Here is an 11,696-nt window from a genome sequence, read left to right as displayed (position 1 = left end):
ATTTATGAAATGTACAAAAATACGATTTGCGAATCATATTCCAGATCAGAAATTTATGAGCCAAGTTGTAGAGCCTCGTTCATGAATCTATTATTTTTATTCTGCAGTTCAGGTTTAATCTAAATTCACTATTTAAATTATTTATTTTTAATCTGTATTGTGATTCTGAATTAAAACATGAATTTTAAATTATCTAAATATTTCAATTTGAGATTGCCATTACGCAGCTTTTAATGTTTGAGTTTTGTGTACGAATTATGTTTAAGAACTTCGAATTTGATTTTTTTCATATTCGGAAAACTAATTTGATATGAAATGCAAAACCAAATTTGAACAAAAATGTCAAAGCAGCTTTTCATTTCTAGTTCTAATGATAAGTCAAACTGAAAATCAAGAATCCTTAACTGGATACAGAATCCAAAATACGAAAATAGGAATACAATTCCGGTAATGTGAATTATGGAATCACAACCTCTGAAATGATTTCAATCAATTTCAAGATTTAGACCTGAATTTATATGAACAAGTAAGAATTTTAAATTTGGGATGGGTTTTTGAGGTTTTGGCATTAGTTTTGAGTCTAGATTGTTACTCCTGATTAAACTTATTCTATTACTAGCTGATCCCATACGAACTCCGTTTCGCTTTCAACTTGAAATATGTCAAGAACAGTTTGTATGAAAGTCAATTGCCAAGCATTTTCCAGATGCACTTCCGAATTCATTGTTAAGAAATAATGGCAAAAATATTGGACGATCACTTTGTCTGTCGTCTGCTACTAAATTTGAAATCAGGAATCAATTGACCATGCCAAATACCCCGTGTATAAATTGCGACTCAATCGTTGCATGACAACGCTAAACCCCTTTCGGTGGCCTCTTATACAATCTTTGATGGCTGGAAACGATTACCCTTCCCTCAAAACTCCCGTGTTCAAATTTTCAAAGCAATCCACTGTATAATAACGTCAATATTGCTGAAAACAGTGAAAAATTAATTTATATGGACGACCCCTTTTGCCGACCCCTGGCAACATTTGAAATCTGAAATCGATTTACTGTCCCTGAAAACTACCGTGTGCAAATTTTCATCCCAATCCGATGTATAATAACGACGATATTGCAAATATATTGAAAGGTTAATATGGACGACCCCCTTTGTCGGCCCCTTAAACTAAATTGAATACCTGAAATCCATTGCTCATCTCTCTAAACTATCGTGTACCAATTTTCATCTAAATCCGATTTATAATAACGACAATATCATATTTACAGTGAAGAGTTAATATGGACGACCCCTTCGGCCGACCCCTTACTATAATTTGGATAAGTGAAATCAATTGTTTGTCCCTAATAACTCATTAGTGCAAATTTTCATCAAAATCCGACGTATAAAAACGTCATTATCACTAAGATATTGAAAAACTAATATGGATGACCCCTTTGGCCGACCCCTAACCCTGAATTTAATACCTGTAATCGATTGCTTGTTCCTCAAAACACTCATGTGCAAATTTTCATATCAATCCAATGCGTAATAACGTCAATATAGTAAAAACACTGAACAGTTCATATGGACGACCCCTTTTGCCGACCCTTGACACGAAACTCAAAACTTGGAATCAATTTCTCATCTCTCAAAACCCCTATGTGCAAATTTTTGTCACAATCCGACAAAAACGAACGTCAATATCGCGAAAACAATATTTGTCTTGTATGGACGACCCCCTTTAGAAGGGGTCATCCAAAAATCTGACAACATTTTTCATCATTCCTGGTCCTAATGAGTATCCATGCCAAATTTCAGCTCTCTAGCTCTAAAGATGGCTGAGCCTATAGTGGACAAACAAACAAACAAACAAACAAACAAACCCACAGAAATTGCTTTTTATATATATAGATAACTAGCTGACCCGGCAAACTTCGTTAAGCCTTTGAATTTCCCAAAAATAATGAACATGTAAATAAGCAGAAAATAGGTAAATAATTATTTACGCTCATGAAACTGGATTGTTACCTTCAAACGGAGTGAATCGACGCAGTTTTTTGACTATTTTCGTAATACTTTTGTCATATTATGGTTGTGCCTACCTCCAGGGGCAAAAATCTTCGAAGAAGATTGACTTCCAACAAAACTGGAAAGCGAATATCTTCTGGCATAAAGTTAAAAATCTATTTTCTTCCGTTTTACATTTTTTTTTTTCATTTACAGAGGATCCTTGATACCGATATGTTCAATTTCTATTAACCCTAAGATAAGTGCCAAAAAGTGTTTTGTTGAAATGTGTCGTCATTTTAAGCAGTTTTGATCAACTGTCTTTCCTTTTTCGCCAAAACCATGTTTGAAATTTTCTTTATCGTATAGGTACCAAACTTGTAGAAATGGCACAACACTTTTCATGGTATAAAATTTCGCGATTTTTTTTTAAATATCAACAAATTTTCATATACCATTCTGTTTTTCGTTATCTATCATGCATTTGATATGTTCTCAATATAAGATAATCTCCTCTTAATTTTTGAAATCATCTTTTTTATATCGACTTTAACTTTATCATATTTATCGAGAAATGGATGCTTAAGCACTGAACAAAGAAAATTAGAACATTCAATATATGTGTATGTACATGGAATTTTTATTCACAGCAATTTCAAATCAAACGGTTATGAAATCTTTTTTTACTTTGAGATCTTGAATTCAAAATCAGAAATGAAATTCAAAAAAGTCATTGCAAATCTAATTCAGATTTCATTATCTCTGTTTTGGATCTTGAATCATATTTTCGTCGAGACTAAAATTTTTATTTTCAAGCTTCTTGTATTTGGAGATGTTATTGAACCAATTATCTGTTCTTGATTTCTGATACTGAGTGTTAGATCAAATTATGAATTTTATTTTTACAAAGTCAACCCTATTTATATCCTTAATTTTGTTTAGTTTTTTAGCACCTTAGTATGAAAGGAAGAAGTTGATAGTATCTAACATTTCCTTGGTTTTCTGATGAAATTCACATAGAATTACAAAGTTAATATCATTCTATTCTCGAACTAACTCATTACATTCTTGACGTTTACAAAAACCAAGTAAATCAATTTATGGTCGTCATTTTCTATTAATTAAAAAATATACGTTCTCTTGATATTATACCATAAATATGAACAGAAGATTCTGTAATGGAATATTTCATTGTTATCTGTTCAGTTGTTTGGGATATGTCAAAACTTCCACAGTCATACGTAGAATATTATTTTTCTTGAATAATATGACAGTCTTTCATTTTACCGGAAAATAAACAAAACAAAATAACGGAGTAAATAAAAGAGATCAGAATTTTTCCCGCGCGTATCCTGGTCAGGCAAATTTATTCTATCTTAAAACCTAACAATATCCGGGCATTCGATTTCAAAATTGTCAATCAAAAATCCGGGCAATACCAGGCAAATTTGGGCTACATTCAGAAACTACTCAAAAAAAAAATAAAACGAAAAGCACTTTACTAAAAATTTTTCTTCGAAACGCATCAGAAATTTTGGAAGATGCCTTAGAAGAATCCGACAATTTTGAATCGTATTTAAAGCATCCAGAAACCGTGCATGCATATAATGTTAAAAATTGCTCAACAAATTTCGTTTTAGTACGCAAAATTTAAAAAAAAAATTAACTTAATAATAGATTTTTTTTATTTGGCAAATAAAATGACTAAATACGTAAAATTCGGGTTTTTTTTATCAAAATCCGGACAACCGGGCTGGACGACTTGACCGGGCTCTTTAAATTTTGTTTTATCAATTACCCGGTCAAGTCCGGGTAAAACCGGGCAATCCGGCTAGCTTTGGGTAAATTAGCTTAAAACATGTTAAAGTTGCCTTGATGTTGAAGAAAAAATGACAATTTTCGAAAATAAGTATACTCCATGCCGGCTTATTGCGTTCTTTTTTTTTCACCCCATACGGAAGGTGAACTATTACATCCAAATCCAAGTATCCATTTTACTGGTGCCACGTGAAAAGTACACTTGCAATGAAAATTGGCGCCAAAACTTCCTATAGAGAGATGGATGCACATCAGTAAGCCTTGATTGCTTTTGGCGCCTTCCTACTCTGGGTGATTCGAATGAAAAAAAAAATGAAATCGGGTGCCATGACTTTTATTTGATACGAATAAAAACTAAAAATTAATTTTCAAATTCCACAAAAACATTTTCGAAATCATCTCTCCGTTGTGTTATTCTTCGCGTGAAGACGAACACAACAAAAAAAATTGCATGCAAATCGGATGATCCAGTGAAGAGTTTTGCGTGTTCGCACATTTCTGTATGGGCTGTCTCTCTCCCTGTTTTATATATATAGATTATTTGGTTTTGAATTTTAAATTTTGAGTGTAGAGTAGACTATCTCGCTTGCTTTTTTGGATCCTCATGGGGGGTTTAACCCCCAAACCCCCCCCCCCCCCCCCCCCCCCCGTTCCTACGACCATGCACTCGACACATAAAATTACACTTTAATTCAGTGATTACCTCAAGTGATGTTAAATCTTTTAGGAGGCCGTCCACATTCCTCGTGGACAGTTAAGTGGGAGGATTTGGTACAGGTAAAGAGGGAGGGGTGTTACATGTCCAGGGTTCGAACAACATTTTTAGAATTTTTATGGATGCTTGTCCTTTAAACAGGAAGGTTCCAAATTGCCCATATGTTTTCCTTTGGTACTTGCCATGCTTTTGAAATAGTAAAAAATATGTTTTAGTAACACCTAACTATCCACAAACTATGTCGGGCCTACCCCACTCGAAGAGTGACGATTTAATCCCCACAACATGCATATTTTTAAGAATACAATTTGTACCATTTTAAACATTTAACTAACCTTAACTTGAATTTCAGCGATAACCAACAAGGAAAAATAACAACTTCATAACAACAACAACGGATTTGGAGATTTTTCACAAATTTAACCTTATTTCACTCACGAAAAATTACAGTCAATTGCGCATCAGCGACACTCCGGAATTGTTTTGTTTATTATTCTGATGTTTGGTAAAGTTTTTAATGGCTTTGAAAAATGTTAAAATTTGTGCATCTATTGTTCGGTTTTTAAATTTTGTCTGAGAATCAAAAACTTTTAAATGCTAGCTTATGATGTGAGAAACTATGTCATCATCATTTTATAATCATTGAATGATAATTCGATTATATTATATTTAAAAAAAATTGAATAAGAGTTGTGGTATACGAATATTGCATCTAACCCAACTGTTGCAGCAATTCAAAACTCTGCTTTTGATTACTTTTATAGAAAAACATTTTCTACCCATTGATTTCCGTATTCTATCAATTTCCATCAATTAAGCTTTCATATTGTTTCATCTTGGTTCAGTTTAGAGATGTACCGAAAGGTGTTATTCGACAAACGACCGAATACCGAATATTGACCTTTTCGATTTTATTTTTTCCAGTTTTATGCCCCTCATATTTTTGACTCGATTATTTTCAACCAGATGATATTATCAGATGATGTATTGCAAGAGTTTTTTTCAAGTAGGGTTCTTTCTGATTTTTAAAATGTCCCCAATAGCTGACAGGACAGGACATCAGATGACTTGTCGCTTCTAGGGCGTTTATCACCAAAGAGATGTGTTCCTGTGTAATCTGGGACAAAACATGTCGAAACAGGTGCCAAGCAATTTGAAATTGGTAATTCGATATCGAATAAGATTAAGGTCGAATTTGAGCAAGATATCTCCAAAATAGTTGTTAAAAAACAAGATTATCTTTAACCTCAAGCATACCATACTTTGAACCACGCGTATCCACATGGTCAGGCATCCAGGACAATTTTTAAAAACAATTTAAAAAGGGCAAAATTTATTTTCAATAAACATCATTTATTAAACACAATGTCTAAAAATTTTCAAATAGAAACTTGAGTATTTTTACACTGGATTCATTTTTTTAAATGATTGTTGCGTATGTGCAAAAAAAAACGTTTAAAAAAATTAATAATAACTGGACAATTCATCACTCATTTAGAGTAAAGTGGCCAACTTGGACTGTAGATTGATAATTTCCAACCAGGATTCTAACCCACGGTGGTTCGCAACTATAAGTCGCAACTTCCGAATCAATTTACCACCCAAGAGTGATTTGGAAAAAAGCGGGAATGTCTAGAACCTGACATGTTCGAATATAGTCCTATTTCGAGAAAATCTTTTTGAAAAAAATCGTTAAAAATAAATGATATCATTCCTTTTTGCTGCTACCTCTAATCGTTCGCGCTCAGCTTAGAGACGTTACGTCAATAGGACTCATAATATTCGAAAACAGGATGACTCCTTGATGCTTGAAATTGCACCATACCTGTTTTGTTAACCAAAACAACCAATTTTTTTGGCTAGTGCCTGTTAACTACTTTTTCTATTTTAAATTGCTTCTATAATTCCGGAAGGTTAAAAACCAGTTGCAAAATTTATTCTTGTTCTTCAGGAAAATAATTGAAGTTAAATTCAAACATTTCATATCAATATGAATAAAGCTAAAACAGATCGCGTATCATTGGCTGATAAATGTTGGCAAAACCACCACAGCTGAAATCTTAGCTAGGAAAACCATAATCATAAAATCAGGAGGGGTTTACAGAAGTATACGATAAAATTTATGAATGAAGCTTAGCAGTTTTTTTAACCCGCAGAAAAAATTCAATAATATTGACCGCATCAGGCGCTTAACTGAAATTTGAAACAAAAAGTGTGCCACAATTAACAACAAGCATTGAAAGTTATGACTTCGATGACACTTTAAAAAAAAATATGCAAAAAATATTGATGTAAGCTTTTTGATATCCGTTCAGCCATTTAACATTGCCAAGTGTTTGCTATCGTGATTTTCTTGTTGATTTTTTTTCCAAACACGCACCTGTCCCATCAGCACCAATCGACGCGGTTAACGGTTGTCGTCCATTCAGCTTTTCAGCCGGGCCGGGCCACCGAAACTTGTTCAATATAAAAACCTTCACCTGAGCCTTCGAAAGTCATCAGTTGCAGTCCAAGTGTCTTCCGATCAATTCAATTCAGAACTCAGATTCCTATTTAGCAATCTCAATCTCATTCATCATGAACAAAACCGGAGCTTTCGTGATCCTGTCGGTTGTGTTGGTCGGTGCTTTGGCCGATAAATACGAAGCCCCCGCCAAATCCGGTGGATACGGAGGTCATGCTGTGGCAGCTGCTGGCCATGGTGGCTACGGATCATCCCACGGATCATCCCACCATGGAGGTTATGAGGCTGCTTCCCATGGGGCTTCCCACGGTGGAGCTTCCTATGGAGGACATCAGGCTGCTGCTGGTCACGGATACGGAGCCTCTCATGATGCCGGACACCATGGTGGTCATGGATACGCCGCTGCCGCTCCAGCTCACTACGGAGGACACCAGGGAGGACACCATCAGGGAGGATATGGCGGACACTCTGCCCCAGTTGTCCACACCTACGCTGCCAAGGCCCCGGCTGCCAAGTGCGGATCTAACCTGCTGATCGGATGTGCCCCAAGTGTTGCCCACGTGCCATGCGTCCCAGTCCATGGTGGACACGGAGGATACGGACATGGTCATGGTGCTGCCGCCGGAGGTCATGGACACGGATACGGACATGCTGCCTACTAAGAGTGGAACTTTGGCTCGGAAACTGATAGGAACGCTGCCTACATTAAGATAGAGTGGTGGAAGGATGTTTGTCGTGTGATAAAAACTTGAGACAATTTATGTTTGTTTCAAGTTTTTCCAATAGCTCAATGATAGACAATAATAAATTTTTGTATTATTGAATTATAATTTCCTATGCTTTCATGATTCTTAGTAGGATATATCACATTGACTTTTTATTTGAATATTTGCAGAAAAACTAAGCTGATCATTATTCAGACATCATTAGCATAAAGCAAAATGATGAATATTATTCTATTGAAATTTCTCATCAATTTAATCATATGAACAAAAAAATGTTGAAAGTAAGAAATCTAATGAACCTTTATACCAGGCATGTGTAGCATCCTTGCTATCTCCCATCAATTCCAAATTCCCAATCATAAAAGTCTTATGAGTAAAAAAAACCCATGAGTCTGTTAAACGGATTTCACGGTCATAAAACAATTAAGTATTTTGTTTCACGTGCGACCTTTACCGACGCGCGGAGGTAAGCATAGTTTGTTTTCCTTTACGTCGACCCACCGATGAGTCTGTTATGCTTTCTTAGCAACCTTCTGTGGGGCGTCGTTTATTGTTGTTTTATACATGGGCTTTCCAAAGCGCTGCATTATGTCTGACTGACTGACTACCATTGTAATCATAGTATTTAAGAAACTCGGAAATAAAGATTGACGTTCATTTACCCAACTAGTAATCGAGGCACAAAGAGGTGCTGCCGGTTGTTCATTCAGCTTTCATCCGAAATCCTTAAAACGCCAAAAAGGTGGAAATACTAAATGGCGACCAGACAGTGAACTCACCAAGGAAAAGAAGTCTTGAAACAAAGTAAAAGTTCTTGAAACAAAGTAAAAGTGGAAAAGTGCAACTAAGAGTAAATTAGTGAAACATGGGCTGGTTCAGCACAGAAAATTTTATCACAAATCAAGTGGCATCAAAGGAAACAGAACTTATCGCCACAGTGCTCATAATAATCACGTGTTTGCTGGTAGCCTATGCTGTGTTTAAAGCATACAACAGTCATCTTAAAACACACGTAAAAAATGTGGCAGCGCGGGAAATCGTGCTGAGCAACGTACGCTCAATATAGTGACCAATCAGTGATGCATATGTATAAACTAGCATGTGATGACATACCGTGTGAGGTGCCTTACAAACAAACTCTTAGCTAAACAGTAAATATTAAAAGTGATCGAAGAACAATGATAAAACTGGCATGTGGAGTTAAAGGATGCTGGCCAGTGCGAGTAAAGTTGGCAAGTGAAACAACAACGGTACCATCAGCAGAAATAATGGCGGTTCACCCACTACAAGATCTAATCAGTGAAGTTATGGCGTGTGGTATACTCCTTGTATATCTAGTGATCCTGTTAGCAGTGTACATCCGACTGGGAGGCGTACAGCGAGCGCTACAGAGAGCGCAGGAACCGCATCCGGCGTAAACAACACATCAACACTTCAAGATAAGTAAATACTATTCACTACATATTATCAAAAAAAAAAAAAAAAAAACCAACACATTGTTTAGTATAATTTAAGATTGAGTCGAAAAATAAATATTATCTATGAATCGTCTCGAAGAAATCGAGAACTACATTGCAAAAGAACACGATAACTTAAAGAAAAGCGTCAATAATGTTAAAACGTTTGAACTTGTAAAAGCCAAAGAAGAAAAACTGAAAACTAGTTTTAACGAGTATAAAGAATTAGTCCAATCAATTAAACATTATTCCATTGAAACAGGAACTTGGGAAAAACAAGTGGAAAAATACCATTTACTAAAAGCTCGTTTTAATCAATCTTTACAATTATTGGCTACTTCGATATTAAGTACCAAAAACACCAAACCTTCAAAAATAAAACTAAAAACTATTTCAAAGGTTGCGATAATACTCAGTCGGTATATAAAAATGCCAGATTTCGATATCAAAACAGCCACGGCGCTGGTGCACCCCTATGACGGTGCCGCCGCTGGGCTGGAGTCATTCATCGACTCAGCAAACTTGTTGAATGAGATAGTATCGGCAGCTCACAAAGAGATTGCCGGAAAATTTTTGAGAACCAGACTTACTGGTAAAGCTAGGTTGGGTTTACCCGACTCGGCTAAATCTATCGAAACAATAGTAGCAAATGTCAAAGAACGTTGTCAGGATAGAATTACTCCCGACAGCATTTTGTCAAAAATGAAAAACGTACGTCAAAATCAGTCACCACAAACACTGTGCGACGAAGTGGAAGGTTTAACTGCACAACTAAAAGCAGTTTATCTGGGAAGCAAAATACCTGACGATGTTGCGTCGACAATGGCAAATAAAGCTGGCGTCGATGCTTTGATAAACGTTGTAACAAACAACGACACCAAACTCATCTTGAAGGCTGGGACTTTTAACAACGTCAAAGAGGCTGTTGTTAAAGTGCTCGAAAATTCGACACCCGGCACTTCAACCAACCAGGTACTATCTTACTCTAGTAGAGGCAGATACAAATCAAACAGAGGTAATAGAGATAGCCAAAGATTTAACAATCGACATCATGGTAATAATGGTCGACAATACAACAATCAACGAAATTACGCCAGTAATCGCTACAACGATAACCGTCGCGATCACAGAAATTACGGCGACAATCATAACAATAACCAAAGATACTACAACGAGATCCGAAATAATAACAACTATAGAAATCGTAACGGTTCAAATGATCGAAATAGAAGGCGTAATGTATATTACGTGGAAAACGATCAGCCGTCGACGGTTCGACCCCAACCAGAGACGGACAGGCATCAGCCTCAAGGGGTTATACTAGCCAGAACGTAAAAATTTTCACTTTTAACATGCATTACACGAATTTCCTAACGTTAAGATTGGAAATGTGTGACAAGCCGTGCACTTTAATTGTAGATACAGGCGCGGACATCTCGATTATCAAAGAACACATTCTTCAACCATCAACTAAAATCTATACAAAAAACAAATGTGTTATTAATGGCGTAACAAACGGACGTATAGAAACTATAGGTATAGCTTATTCCTATATTCTTTTAGATCAAATGAAAATCCCGGCAAACTTTCAAGTTGTTGGGAAAGACTTTCCCATAATTACCGACGGAATTTTGGGACGAGATTTCTTAGCACATTATGGTACAAACATTTGTTTAAGATCATGGTTATTATCTTTCGATTACCAAGGTCAAAACTTCGAAATTCCGATCGAAGACAATTTTGAAGATAAGATTATTATACCACCAAGGTGCCAAATTGTCAAAGAGGTGAAGTTAGAAGGAGTGTCTGAAGACAGTGTAATTATTGGGGACCAAATAGGTCGTGGAATTTTTTATTCCAACACAATAGTCAGTCCATCTGCAAAATTTGTTCAAATTATTAACACTAATGAACAGCCTGTTACAATTTTTAAAAATTTTAAACCAAAGGTACTCCCACTAAGGAAATTCGATTTCAAAGCTCAAGGAAAACAGTCGAAGTATATTAAGCAAAGGTTGGAAAAACTGGAAAGAGAAATCAAATTAGATTACTATCCAGAGGCTGAAGATAAATTAAGAGAACTTTGTTTCAAATATAATGATATCTTTTCCTTGGAAGGAGATACCTTAACTGCAAACAACTTCTACAAACAAAAAATCTCGATGCAAGAGGGACATCCAGTTTACATTAAAAATTATCGTACCCCGGAAGCTCATCTCCAGGAAATCGATAGACAAGTTAATAAAATGTTGTCAGATAAAATTATTCAGCCGTCGATAAGTCCATTCAATTCACCGATATTATTAGTTCCCAAGAAGTCGGAAAAAGAGAAAAAATGGCGACTAGTAGTGGATTTCCGTCAGCTGAACAAAAAAGTGATTCCTGACAAATTCCCGTTGCCAAGGATTGATGAAATCTTAGATCATTTAGGCAGAGCGAAATTCTTTTCGACTCTAGACTTAATGTCAGGATTTCATCAAATCGAATTAGAGGAAGATTCAAAAAGGACAACAGCATTTTCA

The 11,696-nt window shown here is 35.8% G+C and overlaps 1 protein-coding gene across 1 annotated transcript; it reads left to right on the top strand.

Moving 5' to 3' along the window:
* The first annotated feature begins 7,105 nt into the window (after positions 1-7,105).
* Positions 7,106-7,654, top strand: LOC129742144 (uncharacterized). Its single transcript, XM_055733986.1, has one exon. It carries the CDS (start codon positions 7,106-7,108, stop codon positions 7,652-7,654), a length of 549 nt encoding a protein of 182 aa, XP_055589961.1.
* Positions 7,655-11,696: the final 4,042 nt, after the last annotated feature.

Source organism: Uranotaenia lowii, chromosome 2 (assembly GCF_029784155.1).
Source record: "Uranotaenia lowii strain MFRU-FL chromosome 2, ASM2978415v1, whole genome shotgun sequence".
Lineage (NCBI taxonomy): Eukaryota > Metazoa > Arthropoda > Insecta > Diptera > Culicidae > Uranotaenia > Uranotaenia lowii.
Note: the sequence above shows the minus strand (reverse complement) of the source record. Positions and strands in the feature narration are given on the sequence as shown.